General features: G+C 44.0%; 1 protein-coding gene across 1 annotated transcript in view; it reads left to right on the forward strand.

Moving 5' to 3' along the window:
* The window catches only part of plppr1 (phospholipid phosphatase related 1), a 36,136-nt gene extending 17,770 nt beyond the window's left edge, over positions 1-18,366 (forward strand). Inside the window, exons 3-8 of the mRNA XM_053411210.1 lie at positions 1,353-1,541; positions 8,320-8,452; positions 10,844-11,094; positions 11,478-11,654; positions 16,166-16,297; positions 16,683-18,366. Coding sequence (XP_053267185.1) covers positions 1,353-1,541; positions 8,320-8,452; positions 10,844-11,094; positions 11,478-11,654; positions 16,166-16,297; positions 16,683-16,688 — 888 coding nt within the window. The 3' untranslated portion in view covers positions 16,689-18,366. The remainder of the gene's footprint in view (positions 1-1,352; positions 1,542-8,319; positions 8,453-10,843; positions 11,095-11,477; positions 11,655-16,165; positions 16,298-16,682) is intronic.
* The last annotated feature ends 187 nt before the right edge of the window (positions 18,367-18,553 follow it).

Genomic DNA, 18,553 nt, shown 5'->3' on the forward strand with positions numbered 1-18,553 from the left:
TCATTAAGCAAACTGAAAAGGTGAATAATGATTCTGGATTACATGTGGGATGTTCTCTCGTGCATTAAAAAACTAAATGAAGTGTTTATATACACCACTTTAATATATCCACTACCTTTAAAACATAATTTAGTGTACTAACAATTTTTTTTAAAGTCTGCAGAATATGTTTTAATCAACCTTGTGTCATAAAATGTCACTTTTTCTTATTAAAAAACTGTCAAGTCAGGATTTGTCATCCTTTAAAGAAACATTGACTCTTGTGCAGTAGCACAGTGACACCTTGTGTTGACGTGAGGTATTACACAGGGCTCTGTGAACCACTGGAACTATTCGAGGCATCACTTCTAAATGATCTTTTAACAAACACAAACTTTTAGCAGATCCCACACGATTACCCCTGACATTGATTTAATACTTTGATGCTTATTAATCCCTTTCGAATGAATAAAGCATCTTACTATTCTCTTCTTTCTCCCGTTTCTCAAAGAGGGAGAATTCTCTGTCACCGCTCTCTCAACTTGTCCCTGATGTGACTCATGTTTAAATGCTTTAGCCTGACTAAGACTTCATATTTCTTCCACTTCCGAGGGGCATCGAGAGGCCTGTCTTCTCTTTGGCAGACCCAGCCGCATTAAAATATGAAAACATCTCATCTCATTTCCTTTTTTTTTACTTTGATATAAAACCCCAGCTCAGCGCCAGAAGGTTGGTTATAGACTCAAAGTATTATTGGCACATTAGAGGCTGAGTGATATGCAGATGATTTTCAGAGCCCCCCCCCTTCCTCCCATCAAAAAGCCTTGCTGAGCAATGTCTTACATTTTTCTATTCCGGCATTGGTTCGTCATCAGTGACTAAAGATTCCATTTACAGGGAAAAAATAGCCTGCAGCCCGTTCTGGAAAGAGAGTGAAAGGAGGCCAGAGACAAAAGATTCTGTTAGAGGGATAAAAGCATGAGAGGGTGAGGGAGGAAAGGAGGTGGTAAGTGATGGTGGTGGTGCTTCGTCGGCGGTGGTGGGGATGGTGGGTGCTCGTACACGACCAGGTTTAGGATGAGAGAAAGAGAGAAAGAAAGAGAGATAGCGAGAGAGAGAGGAGGAGAAGAGATTTGGAGGTTTTGGAGGATTTATGCGGTCGTTGTTGTTGTTGTATTCAAACCTGTCAGACACTTCACAGCTGACAGTGGAGAGCAGTGATGTTCAGGGATCAGCAGCACAAACCCGGCTCGCTTTGGAGAACCCCCCCCTTTGTAACCACCTGAAACGGAATCTCCGGATCTTCCACTAACCCATCTCCTTCCTCTCCTTCCTCCCCTCCTCCCTCTCGCTCCACCATGTTCTTCTTCCAGCTCGTCATCATGTCCGGCACGGTGTTGTTGGCCTACTACATGGAGTGCACGGACCTGTTCAGCGTGCACGTGCAGGGCTTCTTCTGCAACGACGCAGAGCTGATGAAGCCGTACCCCGGCACAGAGGAGTCCAGCTTCGTCCCCCCACTCATCCTGTACTGTGTGGTGGCCGCCGCTCCCACCGCTGTCGTGAGTAACACACTTTTTCTTATTTCTCAGCCGTGTGTAAACAGAGGTGATACAGATGTGGCCACATGTTCACTGCTTCTCGCACCTGAAATCTCTTTTTTGCTTCTTTTATAAAGTAGTGTCCCTTCTGTGTGCTGGTTGCAGCTTTTCTTTCTCACACTGTAAAAGTGATCCTGATCCTGAAGTTGCTGCTGCACAAAGAGTTGTTCACCTGTTTATTCAAAGTTCAGAGAAGCTCGACTCAGCTCTCAGAACCTGAACTGGAGAATCAGTTGTTACGCTGATGAGTTCCAGTCCTCACTGCTACAGAGCTGGTTGCCTGTTTATTCTAAATTTATTAATATTGAACGAATTATTGACCAAATTCGATCCTGCACTTCTCTGCGCTTGTTAAAAATACACACATCTATTGTGAAGCCGAAAAGATGAATGGATTAGCAGTGAAAAAACCCAGATGTACCATTAATGACTCAGTGGAGCTTATACCTCTCAGAAAGAAAAACATGAATGGATCCACTCTTCAATTTGAATCCACACCTCAATGTGTTATTCCCAGGCCCATGTCCCTTCATTCCTATAATAACCTCCTCATAAATAATAATAAAACAAACAACCATTAACAAGGACTGTGTTCCGTTGAGGTGCCTGCAAACAGAACACAGTGTTCACTGGTGCAGCTGAACGAGTGCCTCCCTCATTCATTCACAACGTGCTCTTCTGTTACCTGCTGAGAGATGTGGGGAAAAGATTTGAAATCTTTATCTGACGCTTCCTGTTTGAGTGTCTAAGCTGCTAATTTGAAAATCCGCGTGACGGCTTTAGATGAATCTGGGACAGTGGCTCCAGATGCTGCTGCAATTCCAGTGTCACAGAGAAGTGGCAAAATTCAGCCACCAGGTGTCAGTGGTGCACTGTGTACAATGTGTCTCATCATGAAACATTAGTCAAATGGCGTTTTGCAAATTATGATGAATGGAAATGTTTGAAACAGAAGCCGGGACGGACCTGTGACAGTAGAGTGAGTCAGTTTGATTTAAATGGCTGTTTACGTGATTCTGTTTGAATCCTGCAGTGAACTCATGTTAAAGGTGCAGGTCGTCTGATCTGAGTAATGACGTGATGATACTGAGCAGCTTGAAGTGATGAACTGGACGTTACTGGTTTGAGGCTGAGTTAAAGATCCAAGCTGAAATATCACATTGTTTCTTGTCATTATCATCATAATTATTTCCTTATTATAAGTCGTACAATAAATTAATCAAACTGTTTTTAAAGAGAATTCACCTGCATCAGTGTGAGATTTGCTATAAAGTACAAGATCCACATTTTGACTTATTTAACGCCAGTTCACTTGTTTTTTTCAGATCCACTGTAGTTCATTCACTTTAATTATAAATCATCTGAATGAATTTTAGGCCTTAAACAATCTTAGCTATTTAGAAATAGTTTGTACTAGGTCTTAAATGCACGTAGATGCATCTTAAATATATTAAAGTTCATTTAACGGAACTTTGAAATGATTTGGTGACATTTATGTATCATTGAGGAAGAAGTATAAACATAACAGATATTACTAAATGTAGTGTGAGCATTCTGGTACTCATAATTTTCCATCATATCTGTCCTATTTGACATAGTCTTAAATTTCATCAATTATGATCTTAAAAAGTCTTTGAAACCTGTAGAAAAGCAGCAGTTAATTGTATCTGAGGTCTCTGTGGTGAGTCCACAAGACCTTTTTGGCGTTTGAAGCGACACAGACAGGATTAAGGATTTGGTGGAGTCGTGCCCACGGTGCCAGTTTCCCAGTGTGGCGTCTTGTTTTTGTCTGCGGGACCCTGACACACACACACCTGTTCCAGCAGCGACTCAGTTCGAGGGAAACTCTGCACAGAGGAGACCTCTAATGTTTTGTGATCTGTGTCTTCAGAAGAATGAGGCGACCGGGAGCAGTCAGCTGAATCTGTCCGATCCGATCGGCGGCCTCCTCCCCGGTCACTTCCCTCAGTACGAGCCTCGTGTGGAGCTGCGTTCGCCTTCACTTCCTGTTTATGTTTTTGCTTTATGTAACTCTGATGTGTTTTTAATCTACCGAGAGCCTGACTCACTGCGAGGAAAGGAAACAAGCAAATAGTGAAAACATAATCAGGCACGGAAACGTATTCGGTTTGACGGTATCTAATATGGTTTAATTCTCTTCCTGTGATACATTCTGTGTCCAGGGCTCTTTATAATGATTATCCTCCAGGATGCATAGCAGTTGTCAGCGATAATACCTCCGCAGGCTTTAAGCCGTGCATTGTATGTGTTCCACTTCCATTTCCCAGCTTCTACCTCCTTCCCCAACCGACGGGCTTACGATTTCAAGAGCCACTTAATCAGGGACGTGATCGTTGAAGACGTCTCCCTCCTGGACGGACGCCACCCATCCATCCGTAACGAGATGAGATCTCAGCGGTCTGACGTCTCTTTGTGCCCCCCCCGCTCCGGTTGTTTATTATCCGGGACGTTTTGTTCTTTGCTGTCGGGCTCTAACCACCGAGTGCTACACAATCTGAATTATCGCCACATTTTCAGAGGAAATAAAACACGTCTTCCTGCCGCTCGCGCTCCCGTCCTGCTACTGAATAATGAGAAGGTGCATGAGTTTCTAATCTGGAAGAGCGCTCTGATTGGACAGGAAATGCGGCAAACAATATTGTGATTGGGTCAGGGACGCTTCTACTCTGATTACTTCACAAAATACATAAATAAATACATAGAAATAAATGTAAGATGCAAACGTAAGTGTCTTCTAAACACAATAAGCTGCTGCTGATCTCTGGTCGCCTGTTTCTTCCAATTTATTAACGTATCACGTTCTCGAGTCGCACGTTCTTTGGCCTTTAACAACACTCGTGCCCAGTTTGAAGTCGATTTGGTCACGTTCCTTTGTCTCCTGCTGTGACAGTGGAATTTCTTATGTGGTGTTTTACATAAAACTCATTAAATCCTAATAAGATTAATTCTCTTTTGTCCCTGATCTCTCTCTCTCACACACACACACCCCCCCACTGCTGTTTGCTGTGTCAGCACTTTAAGTTTAGTTTAACGCTGCCATTTCACCTCCATCGCTTCCCATCTTTCCCTCTTTCCCTCTTTCTGTATATGTGGCCTTTGTCTCTTTATCCCTCGCCACACTCGCCCCAAACTTTGTCTTAATCGTGCCCTTTGAGAGTGCTGTGTCAGGCGCTCGACCGGGCGCCGCGCCGTAAATCGCTCCGTCTCCGCATGCGTCATAAACCTGAGAGGTTTACGACCAATCGGGATTAATGGTGTCAAGGCTGGGATGTTTGGCCAATTAGCAGAGAGGCAGTAATCTGTGCAGTGCTTTCATTCGCCGGCCGCGCCGTCTGGAAAGCTGCGGAGGTTAAACGGGTCAGACTTGTGCCACAGTCAATAAAACAAACCTCTACCAATCGGAGCCAAGATAATGAAAACACCGTGTCGCTCCGTCAGAAACAAGATGGTGGCTCATGTTAGTGACTGAGCGTCGACCACCGGCCATAAAGAAAAGTTACCCCAGATAAACTCGCTGAGCTGCAGCTCCAAAGCATTTTATCGTTGCCAGTTTAATTCCACTAGTTTTTATGGGTCTTGGTGGCGATATTGGAAATTACCGGCTCATTAAGAAGAGATTAAAACGGCATTATAAGGTAGATGAGTTGGCACAAAAAGTCTAATCATGCATTCTCCAGCAGGCACCAAGCAGCATTAGAGTTCCTGAAAGTCGTGTTTCTGTGAATATTGGTCTAAATTTCACTCTTTTAGCTCTGGTTTGGTCTCCACACTCTCACGGGGGGGAGGTCTCATCCAATCACTGCTCCACCTTTCAACATGTTCTTCTTTCTGTTTGATTACAACCATACGGTGGAGTGGTTTAACCAAAACAAAGAGCTGACGCAGTGGATCACTACACGTCTTTCATTTAAATGAAGTGTAGTTATTAACATAGTCAATACATCTCTATAAATATTGCAAAGCCTGTGCCAGTGATATGGATTTGCGGGGCATATGCTAAATTTCCAATACCAGTACATTGGCTAATACATGTACTATACATATTTCAAAATATTGCTATACAGCAATGTAATTAGGGCTTGAACACAATCTTTCATATGCACATATTTTCTGCACTGTTTATTCTGTGAATTAAACGTTTTCATATCGGCACATAGTGGAAACATAAATGCAGATACCAACATGTGTGTGTCAGCATATTGTTCACATCGATATATTGACTATATTTGGATTTTGGCCCAATCAGGTGGTTTGAAGTTGTTCTACTCTCTGGTATTTTGTGATGTTAATCATAGTAGTTTTTTCTGGTTCCACAAAGAGCCAATAACTTAAATACGAGCAACAAATCTGAGCCCCTCTTAGCATTTATTCACAATCTGAGGACGTGACTTGCTGCAGTGATGAACAGATGAATTATTAATCAATGATAATCATGAAATACACGTTGCACGGACACAGAGAAATCCTTCCGTCTCGAGTGTAATTATCCAAGCGTAAGTTTTCTTAGGGCTGCATGTCCCAAAAAAAAACACGATTTATTATTAATGAAATTAGAGAAAATCCTCAAACAATCTAAACAGCTTGTAAACCACAGCGATCAACACAATGTGTGCGTGCTGTGTTGTTGCCGCCTCAGGCTGCACAGTTGATTGTTTTCCGATCAGGAATGCGTCAGCTCTTTGGCAGCGGGTGGAGCGAGGCGCACCATGAATCATTCATGGTTCTCCACCGGGGGCAGCACTCACTTTTAATGTGTGAGTGACAAAAAGCTTCTCCGTGTGACTCTCTGTCATTTCCACGTCCCGGGTAAAGTCTTTGTATCTCGTGAACTTCCTGCAGTGTTGTGGACCTGAGCTCCTGTTGATGTGTTACACTGGTGAATAGGTCAGATCGTACATGAAGCAGACGTCTGCTCCTTGGGTTTCATGTCGAGCAGAATCCCCCTGAGAACGAGGCTCTCTGTGAAGCATGTTCTCTCTTCTTTGGAGTCTTGTTGTTTGACCTTTTCACTTGGCGCTCAGACACGAGCCAGTTGTTTCTCAGTTTACCGATCGCTGAACGTTTGGGGGGAGGCTTGTTTCCTGTCAGATTTCCTGACATTTGTATAAAGGAGGGTGGCAGACACACGGGTCGATATAAGACAGTTACTCAGTGGTGACTAACCTTTTCAGTGCAGGTGAAAAACGCTAGTGAGACAAGTACCTCAAAGCAACGCGGGATGGAACATATCAATATCATCGTTTAGGGAAATGAACCAACTGATTTAAATGTTCTCGGTTTATGATTTTTCATTTATAATTGACGATCACATGAGATTTAGGTAGATTCGAGGTCAGTTCATGGGAGATGTGACCCAGATGACCTCATAGGATGCTTGTAGATCATTTACAAATTTACAAATACACATGAGACCTAAAGGGAACACGTTGTTTACAATGTTGTTTACTTTTAGACCACGGATTTTCCTTCTATTATGTGATCTGCTGTTTTGAAGCCACGAATATGGCATTTTGTCCGGTGCCATCTTGATTTACTTGACAACACAAAGACTTCGTCGTCAGCTCTTATCAACACAAACTCTCCTGACATCTTTGTCTTTCTCTTCTTCGTGTACCACACTGCTCTTTTACCAGGAGATCTTAGGCCAGGTGGATAAAGTCCATAGAATCTGCAGAGCGTCTCACTCGGACATCTTCACACATGCAGTTCCTCCGGAGAACACAAGGAGGATCTGCTGAGTTCCGTGCGTGTCTGAAAGCAGCTTTATTCTGACCCCATCCCGGGGACACATCAGCCACATTGTGATGTTATGCGTTTGTACACTTTGTACTGGTGATCTGTTCTAACTGGCCTTTACCAAAATGCAGTTTGATTCGTCCCAACCGCTGCTCAGCCCTAATAAACCCCATGGTACAAGTTGCCTGCCCTTTCCAGATTCCCTCTGTTTGAAGATAAAGGTCTTCTCGGGCTCCGTTTGCACTCGACGACAGATGTTCCTCCGTCATTAAACATCAAACGGTGGATTTCTCAGTCACGATGCATTTGATGAGAGCTCGCGCCTCATGATTTGCATGCTTCATGTCACTCATCACGCGGCAGAAAAAACAAGTGTTTGAAAATATTAATTCAGCCTCTTTCATGCTGACAAATCCCGACTTGACTGGATCCAGTGCAAAGCTTTAAAACCAGTTGATGTGAGAGATGTCAGCTCCTCTTTCTTCGACTGGTCCCAGCATCTCCTGCTGCTCACAGCCACAGAGAAAGAAAAAGGGAAGAGTTTTGTTCTGATGTTGATGAAGAAAATAAATAAATAAAACAACATTCACATGGGATGGAACAAAAACAAAAGAGTTTTGTCTCTCGTCCTGGGGCTTGAAACACACTCTTACAGAAACAAACACAAAGACAAAACCAGATGTGTACTTACGTTTCGCACACACTCTCGCACTCGTAGACACACATATGGTTTTAAAGCAGCCTGCATCACCCAGGGCAGCAGGGGGACGAGTTTCATTTTGTTTGTCCGGCCGCAGCTTTTTCCATTAGACCTGATGTAATGTCCACACTCTAATGGACCTGAAGATAAAGTGCATAAAGACACAGTGGCTGGTGTTCACGGGTCAAACAGGAGCAAATCTATTCCTCTGCTTTAAACTCCATGTTTTTGTTTTCTTCCTTGTTCCTTGTTTGATTTTGTGGATGTTTTTCCTGTGTGCAGATTTTCATCGGGGAGGTCTCCATGTACGTGATGAAGTCGACCAGGGAAGCTCTGCTGGCTCAGGAGAAAACCATCGTGACGGGAGACTGTTGTTACCTCAACCCGCTCGTCCGCCGGATCGTCCGCTTCATCGGTGAGAGCGCTCTCATGTCCAATACCCTAAAGCACCAGAGTATTAATGTTCATCGTCCAAATCAATATGTGATAGAGAGCACGGGTAAAAATTAGGGTTTGGTATCATTTGGATTTTTACAAATAAAGGTGGTAAATTGATTCATTTAAAACAGTTGTGTAAAGTGTAAACTGAAATTTACACTTATACAAATATAATTTACAAATATAAAGTGCAACACTTTTACATAACAAAATCATATAATAATTAAAACCTAATTCAACCTCAATAATTTAACACCGAAAATAGTTTTAGTGTTTTCTCTGCTGCAGACTCGGCTTCTGTAACTTTTGCACAAAGAGCCACAGGACAGCGAAGGACGAGGAAAATGTGTTTCCTAATGGTTTATCCTTCGAGGGTCGCTGGGGGAACTGGAGCGAATCCCAGCTGACAGTGGGCGAGAGGTGGGGAACTCCCTGGAAAGGTCGCCAGCGAATCACAGGGAAGACATATGAAGACAAACAAACACTCACACTCACAGTCACAGTCACAGTCAATTAAGATTCTCCAGTGAACCTAGACCCAAACCCACTGTGGGAGGAAGCTGGATTACCAGTAGAAAACCCAACCTGGCCGATCCGAGACTCAAACTGGGAAGCCTGTTGCTGTCCGACGGGAAAACCTGAAAAACATAATATGTGCACTTTCGTGTTCTGCAGCTCGAGCACTAGATGAACGGCTCAGTAACTCCGACTTCTGCAACATCATAACTGTCCCTGTGACTTTCACAGTCTTTCAATAAGTGTTTAGGAGGCAGCTGGCTGTGTATATCACATCTGACAGCTGACTGCGGAGGACGCCAGTCACCTGTGAAGCAGTAACCGATGATTCAGGACTTTTTGGGAAGTTGGTGTTTAAGATAAAGTTTGTTCACATTTTACACATTTGGCTTCACCCTGAGGAGAAAATCAAGACTGCAAACGATTTAAAGAGTGGAGACCCGGCCGGAATCGTCAAGGTCCAGACATATGTTTTTTTAGTGATATTGGCGTGAGCACAAAAAACTAAATCTGTGTTATTCTCTTGGGCGATCAAGTTCCGACAGAAGGCTGCGGCTTAAAAACGATGAACAACGATCACGACCATCAAGCAGACAAAGTTCCTCAAACACAACACTGAACACGATCCAATTTTCAATTTTCAAAAGATCGGCACTCCTTAGAGAAGGGCTGCTCTATCTCTTCCATTGAAGCAGGACGCCCGCCGGACTTTGCATACTCGGAAATGTATTGTCCCCCTCTTTTAAATAATACCCCCTCACTATTCAGACCACTCATCAGAAATTCATTAGGCAATTCATGTGATTTATATTTCCGTCTGTTCCCGAGCAATCTGTCAAATTCAAGAGATCACCGAGGCTTTTCGTTTTCCACTCCCTCGCTCCCCGCCCCAGCTCCTCTCCTCTCACCCTAATCCCCCCCCCCTCTCTCCCATCCTCCCTCTCTCTCTCTCTCTGCCCTTCACACAATCATGTCCCTGTGCCCCTCACAGGCCCCCCTCTCACGGCCCTGCAGCCCCCTCACATAAGAATACAAAGCAGAGTAATTTCATGGCTAAGCAGGCCAGATAATCAACAGTCATATTTCACAGTAAAAGGAATTCCGACGCTGGTGAGGGTCGGTGCTGGAAGTGTCGACGCAGTCATTAATTCAAGATGCCCCCCTTTTTTTATTCCCTATGTGTTTATGTTGTTGTTGCTTTTTCTCTTTGTGTCGTCCACCGCATAGGAGCCATATGTAATGATTTAAATGCATGGCACAAGCAAATGTTCAAATCAGCTTTTGCATAATCTTGCTTACAATCATAGAAAAGAACATAACCTCCTTTGCACAGGTATTTAAAATGTGCCATTTCCCTTACTAAGAGAAGTTTTTGCAGGAAATACTGTTCTGCTCAGCCCAGCAGATCAACTGCATGTGCAGATGCATATTGATATTTTGATAAAGCACCTTATTGGTGAAGCATTTAACCATGTGCGATGAGGCGGTGGTCTAGTGGCAGAAACTTGGACTATGGGCAGAGAAGGTCTCTGGTTCGTCTCTGGTTCGACTCCACAGTGAGACAACAAAAGACAAACCTGGATTGATCTGTCCAAAAATCCAAGAGTCTCCCTACCCTGTCTAGTGCCCCTGAGCAAGGCACCTTACTCCCCCAACATCTGCTCCCCGAGCGCTGTACATGGCTGCTCACTGCTCTGTGTGTACTGCACCAGATGGGTCAAAAGCAGAGATTAAATTTCCCTACCTGCATGAGTGTGCCTGTGCATGTCTGTGCATGTGTTTGGGACGAATAAATGCATCTTATCTTATCTTATCTTGAACGCCTCCATTTGAATCCTCATTGTGTCCTCAGGTGTGTTTGCCTTCGGCCTGTTCGCCACAGACATCTTCGTCAACGCAGGGCAGGTGGTGACGGGGGGTCTCTCTCCCTACTTCCTGTCGGTCTGCAAGCCCAACTACACGGGCACCGAGTGTCGCTTTAACCACCAGTTCATCATCAACGGCAACATCTGCACCGGGAGTCCCATCATGGTGGAGAGCGCCCGCCACTCCTTCCCTTCCAAGGACGCGTCGCTGAGTGTTTACTCTGCTGTTTACCTGACGGTGAGGATCAACTTGCACTATTGAACCTCAATGTTTCTAAATGCTGAGATTCTCTTTCACTCGCAGTAGGAGGTTCCATTACAATCCTTTATTCCCTGTGAAAGTTTTTGGGGATTTATTTCACTGATCTGATGACAGTTTTTGACATCTCTCCTTTTTGTTTTGCTTATCAACGGGAGCTGTGCACTGTTATGAAATAGTCAAATGTCTGACTCAATTTCTGCGGGAACCCCCCCGCCCCAGTTACTCTGCATGAGACCTGCCTCCCTCCCAGTCCAAACTAAAGAGTGTCAGAAAAGCCTTTGACACAGAAATGAAATTCTATCTATTGTATTTTCACATTTTGGAGTTTTATCTTATCTCCCCACTCTCCTCCTTTCCAGATGTACATCACCAGCACCATCAAGACCAAGTCCAGCCGCCTGGCCAAGCCCGTCCTCTGCCTGGGCACGCTCTGTTCAGCCTTCCTCACCGGCCTCAACCGAGTCTCCGAGTACCGGAACCACTGTTCGGACGTGGTGGCCGGATTCATACTGGGATCGTCTATCGCTCTGTTTCTGGTGAGGACAGCGGGCAAATGAAAAGTCCCGGGGAGGCGTGGGAACGGGAAAAAGAGGGGAGGAGACGGAGAGAGAGGGGGATGCTCGGAGGTGGATTCTGGTCATGAATTATGCTCAAATTATAATAACATTTTCCAGCTTCATCTTGGATCTGACCCAAACTGGTAATTAAATGATTAATTCGTGGTGCAGCAGGCCTGGGTGTGGAGGCGTTTTAAAAGTCAGTCCCGATACAAATGTTTGTCCAGAATTTAGAAGCACAGCATGTTTGTTATTGTAGTTCTACAACAGATTCTTAAATTATACGTTTTGATTGTAGAAGACATGGGGAAGTAGGTGAGCTGGTAAAGAAAGTAAAAGGAGGATGTCAGGAAGAGGTGATGGGGAGAGGAAGAGACTTGGGATGAAGCAGGGTTTAAGCTGGGCTTCGAGGAGGTTCAGATGCAGGTGAATTTGGAGGAGAGGGAGAAAGTTGAGGATGACTGGGGGGGTGGGAGAAGAGACGACAAGAGAGAAAGCACAGAGGTGACACTCCTGAGAAACTTTCAAAAGAGGGAGGTGAAGAAGGGGTAGAAGCGCCGCAAGAGAGAAGAAAGTTTCTGGTAGTTTGGTTGAATTTAACTCATTAATCTCTTTACACCACATGTCACGATAATTAATAAACTGCAACTTGGACCTGTTATTCTCCGAGTGTGTTTAGTTTAAAGTCGAGCTCCAGCCTCATGTGATGTGTTGTCAAACAGCTTCCACGAAAAAAATTTAAAGTCTTTGTCAACATCACGGTTTATTCAGGGTGGTGATTCTAGCCGAGCCCCTCAAGTTGTTTTGGGGATGAAGCGGGAAGCCCACTGAGGAGAGGAAGGAAGGTGGAGGGAGCCCCCCCCCCCCCCCCCCCCCCCACACACACACACACGCACACAAATCAAAAACGAGAAATTTATTGAAGTGTCTCTGAAGCTTCATTACTTGTAATTGCCGATGGGCCCGTGTGTCAGAGCAGGAAGGAGTGTGAAGGAGAGGAGAGGCAGGAGGGGATGTGGAGAGAAGAAATCAGTGGTTGGTATTTGGACGTCGGCTGCTGGTGGCTAATGTGATGACTTATTGATTTCAAGGAAAGAGAAGGAGCGATGTGAAATGCATTTACAGGAAGAAACCTGATATCAATCATGATTTAGTTTGTGGATGTTTTATGGGAATTTGCAGCCGAATCCCCAAGGTACATGACAACAGCAAATTAAACTATTTGCAGGTTTTTTGACCAATGTATCATTAAAAGCTGTTTTGCCCATTTTAAGACAGTTGCAATTACCACACCTACTCGTTGGAAGCACTAACGGATTTATATCAATTAGATTCTGGGAGAACGTGTCTGACATCAGAGTAAATAAAAATAGATTTTAACATTAGGAAATAACAACAACATAAGGGGATTTGCACGTAATCAACCTCTTCCTTATGATTTGTTGCATTAAAGCCAGAAACGTTGTGCAGCTGTATTCTTGGTTAAATAGTCCCAGTTTGTTAAATGGTGTTAGAAAGAAAAGTAACAACACCTCAGGGGCTGTTTATGTTCTGGAATTTTCCCAAGTGTTGGCTACTTAGCGAGTGGATAACTGCTGCTTCTGAGTGCTTAATTTTTTTTAGTGATAAAGTTATGAATATCTTGTTTCTAAGGCTGCAAGATTCTTGAATAAATAAAACATGGTTTTCTCTTACTCTGCATCACATGGGGGTAACGGCCCGTTGTCATTGGCTAAGAGCAAAGATTTCAGAGATGCTTTTGGATTTCCACTTAAAATGGAGCAGAATCTATTTGAAATGAGATCGTACATATGGATTTAAATCAAGATCACGATTTTTATACGATGAATCTAACGGCCTTACTTGTTTCTAACCCAAACCTTAATGCAATGGAGGAGAAACTGTTCAAAGTAGTTCAGGGTTCGTTGGTTAGATTCACCCATTGTAAGAGATATGAGGTGTCAGCTTATTGTTTGGTTAGAGGTTGGACGGAGCGTTAATGCAATTTTATATGTTGCGTGGTTTTCTAGCCCACTGAGCCTATTGAATATCAGGCCTGAGTATGTAATGTTTGCACAGACATTGTAGAGAACCCTGTTGGATGTTGAGAAAGTGAAGGGCAATAAGAAATGTCGGCGTTATAAGATTTACAGACATCTTGACTGGATGGGGAGGAGGCGTTCATGGGTTTTGCTTTTTAGAGGAGAAATTCCTGCTGGACTACAAAAGAATTTGTTCAGATAATGGAAGATTCTGATTTAAAAGATGCTTTCAGGTTCCCTGCTTTGTCATTTTTACCTGCTCTTGTCTTTGTCGTTTTGTTTTCTACTTAATTGGTTGTAAGGAGCTAAAAGCCAGTGATCTTCAGTTTCTTCAACGTGGAGCAGTTGTGTCCTTGAAACTCAACGAGGTGGAGGAGCCACTGCACTGCGCTCTAATGAAGGATATCATTTTCCAATGATTGACCTATAAAAATTGACATCTTTTGAGGCAGTGATCTCCGGGGAAAGATGAAAACAAGGAAGTCAGTCATTGCCTCAGCAGTTTTTCCACCTGCTCATTTCCAGCGAATTAACAGCAAACCATGAACCCAAGAACGACTGCCGCTCCCCCCACACATGGACCTAATGGTCCTGATGAAGCCCATCAAGGTCTTGTCATCTGAGAACTGAGGCGGTTTGATGGACTGCTATCTTGAGGGAGACGAATTAGCACAAAGACGAGTAGAAAGCAGGGATAGCTCAAATCCCCGGGCTAGCAGTGCTCACAGAGAGAGGATCTCTGTGGGCTCATCAAACTGCAACTGCCATTAGTCTTATCAGAGCTTTGTTCTCCGCCAGCAGATTGAGGGATCAGTCCCAAACCGAGGCTCCTGGAGCTCCAGGATGATCCTGAAAAAGGGAGACAGAGGCACCTGCTTGATCCCTGACGAATTAGAGGTCCATGCTCTCATCTGAGGCTGTTAGAGCCTTTTAAATTTAGCATCCTTATCAACTAAACTTCTATTCGTGGCTAGCAATTTATGTAAAACTACAATTTTATGCAGGTCAAAAACACATGCACGGGGGTCGACTCAAGCTGGACCTGATAATATGGTACAGCGCTGGATCCTGTGTCTAGACAATTTGCAATTTTTTATTTCAAAGCTCAATGGCAATAAGTGAAGTTTCCTTTCCTTTTCCCACCTGAGACAATAGATTCCAGATTGTCCGAGTCCGTCTTAGCATTGGGGGACGAGACAGAAAGGACGGAAAGAAAGCAGTCGTCCATGACCTTAGGCTGAAACCCAGAGAAAAGGATGCCAGGATGTGACGGGATGGTTACGGGACACAAAAGATAGGTCGCATCCCAAAGTAGATGAGAACAGCCGGGGGGGGAATAATGGAAATCAGTGTCAGAGTAGAGTTGAGCACAAAAGCCTGCCCCTTGAACATTTCCGTCTCGCTCATGATGAGTCAGTCTAATCAACTTAACGTGTGGATTCAGTGTGACAGGGATTTTCATAAAGAATTCATATGTTTTTTTTATGACGTGCAGCCTCTTTTGATTCACTCGTCTCCTCTGTATCGGAAGCACTAGAGAGACAAACTGCTGGAAACATGGAAACCTTGAGGATCCTCCAGCGGTGAATCGCCCGGCTTCTTTTCCTCCTTTGCTCCTGCCGCAGGGCGTGATTGGCCCGGGGGTCCGGAGTCGGAGGGTTGGAAGGATCTCCTTCAGGCTGCTTTTGTTTGATTAACTAGTCTTGGGAGGGGACTTCAGGAACGTAAATGTAATTTACCAGAATATTACCAGACGTATAAATGAGGAAACATGTCGTCAGTTCTCTGTCTGCCGGGCACAGATCCACACCAAGCAGACAAACAACCCAGGGCGTCTCCTGACTGTGAATTGATGGCTGACGTTTCTTGGTCTTAACACCATGTGTAAACTCACAGTAACAGCTGTTGTAAAGAGAGAGTGTGGACACATCTCTCCAAAAAATGTCTCTGTTCCCTTTAATGGGAGCTGAATATCTCAGTGGCACTGGAGTTGTTTGATTTAAATCACATTTGAATTCAAATGGATTTTTCCATTAACAACAGTTTGATGGGGGATTTTTGTCTTTCTGAACAAAAAGCTGCAGAATGAGTTGGCTAATTAGCAAATGTTTAATGCTAATAAATTAAACTAAGTGCAAGTTAAACTGTATACCCGCTATAAGCATCTTAGCCTTATCATTGTGAGCATGTTAGCATGCTAATGTTGTCTACGTACATTAGAGCCATTAGCATAGCTCTGACATCCTCTTATAACTTAGATGATTTTGTCATTTGTCAGTTTGGTCCATGTCCCATCCACTAACACATGAGGAGACGGGATCTATGACGTATACTGCAGCCACACAGATGCTCTGGCTTCACTTTCATGTCCTCCATCTTTATATACATATTTATAAATGTCTGTCATTGTCAACCTGTCTCACTCTTAACGCTGAACTGTCTCCGCAGGGTCTATGTGTGGTGAACAACTTTAAAGGCGTCCACAGCGCAGCGGCCAAGCAGAAGACTGAGGAGTACCGCGGTCTGCCTCTAATGACTTTCCCCCGCGTGGAGAGTCCTCTGGAGACCCTGAGCGCACAGGTAGCTAGAAACACTTAACCCCGGGAATCCCAACAAACTGTAATCTCCACAATGTGCATTATCTTTCCCCATTAATTGGTAGAGCTCCCTCGAGGCCTTCAGCTTAAAGACCCCCCCCCCCCCCCCCCAACCTCCAGATACCTTTAATTTAGTCTAACAGAATTTGGTTTGTTCTGTAATTTGTTGTAATTGACTTTTTCTGCTTCAGTTGGTTATTTCTTAGAATTACCGAGAGAATGAATTGACTCAAGAGAGGGATTCAATATCAATCAAATATTTAGCTCACCATGTGTGTTCTTTCCTTCTATTCTTTCTTTCTATTCTTTCTTTCTTTCTATTCTTTCTTTCTATTCTCTTTTCTATCCTTTCCTCCTCCCACACAAAGCAATGACACACGCCCAGATGAATATACAGGCATGATATTTTGCACGACCACGCTGTCCTCCCTCCCACACACGGACGCACATGCAGTGACCTCACACAGTGATCTCCTCTACCTTCTCCTCTCCACTCCCTTTCCCTCTCCTGTCTCCTTCCATTTCCTTTTGTCTCCCCCTCTCCACCTCTCCCCCTCCCCACGTCTGTTCTCAGAACCACTCGGCGTCGATGACGGAGGTCACATGACTAAGGGGGCAGCACCGGGTCACGTTTGCGTCTCCACAGCACTTCCAGACACAATGACGAGGACGCATGCCACGTGGCGCCGATTGCTTGAGAAGAAAAATTTAAAAAACGAACACTCCTGATATATCTGTTTCATTCACCTGGGGGATAGAAGACACCATGTTTGTAATGGTTCTCATCTAGTTGGGCTTCGGCCCAGTTCAACACGCCGAGGCACCCTGAGCGCAGCCAAAAATATCACAAGACAAACTCAAGCACAGTTGTTCTTTTTTTTTTTCCAGATGTTTAAAACCATTTGAAACATGGGATGTGTTTTCCCTCCATGGTGCGGTTTGTAGTTAGAGGACAGTGTTTTGTACATTTTTGTATGAGCGAGTGCTGTAGCCTACCCTGACGGTGTTAAACCTGCACACTTCCTGTCAGCTGACTCACTCTGTGTTACATCACATCCTGCCAGGTCGTCGATCACCACCTCCGTCCCCCTGAGTCTGAACAAATCTGCTATGGGAAAAAAAAAAAAAAAATGTTGATGTTGTCGTTTCTGTGATGTTTGTCCTTTGTACAGAAAAAAAAAAAGACAGAATCCTTCTTTTTATTATCTCTCTCTGTACATTACTTGACCGTGTCAGGTCGCATTTTGTAAAGATTTTTGTTAATCTGTTTGACTATTATGATCCGTTTGGACCTGTTTGCCTGCTGTAAACCTGGATATGTTATGGTATCAGTTTAAGTGTTTTGGGGGATGATCCCCTCTCTCTCTCTCTCCTTCGGGAGGAAATGATGAGGAAGAGTCAGTGACGTCCTCTGAGTCAGAAAATGGGGTTTGGCGCCCGCTGTGCCACGTTATCACCGACGACCTACGGAAATATCATCTGCGTAAATTCTCTCGATGGGTGTGTCTCACCCCCGATTTCCTGATTCACTGTGATGTCGATTGAAATGTGCTCAACAGAGATGTGTGGCGGGGCTAGCCTCTTCAGATCTACCTGGAAATTCACTGGTGCGGCTGTACAATTTAATTTGAATCCCGATGGAAGACGTTCTAATAAAATATATGTGGAAAAGAAAAAAACGGGACAGAAACTGATTTACTGAGGCGCGGCTAGCCCTCCTAATGGAAACCAGGCTAATGACTCCTGCTTCACTTTTCCTCCTCGAGGCACCCCTCCTCCCCCCCCTCCCTGAGCCACCAGTGGATTGTGATGCAATGTTGTGACTCCATTTCCTATTGGAAGATAACGCCCAGCATGAAGAGAGAAGTCAAGATGTTTTATAAATATTCATGATTCGAATTCTGGTCATTATCATCATCAACATCTTCATCATCAGCGTCATCATTGTGATTATAATCAAGTTTTCCTTTGAGAACAAAAAGAAAAGCGTTTCATTTGAAATGCTGCATATATTTTTTTCTTGGTTTTGTCCATGAATTAAATAGTCAGTAGCAACAACGTGTTCTCGTGTGTTTCTTTTTATCATGTGGCAGAAATTCACCAACAAGCAGGATAACAGGTAAGAATCATATAGAGGCAATGCTAGTATTGTAAAAACTGAAATAACCAAGAGTCGATGAAAGACTTCGGATGATTCCTCTCTGGTGTGGATGTGCAACTTTATGAGCAAATTCAACTG

This window comes from Pleuronectes platessa, chromosome 19 (assembly GCF_947347685.1).
Source record: "Pleuronectes platessa chromosome 19, fPlePla1.1, whole genome shotgun sequence".
NCBI classification, from domain to species: Eukaryota; Metazoa; Chordata; class Actinopteri; order Pleuronectiformes; family Pleuronectidae; genus Pleuronectes; species Pleuronectes platessa.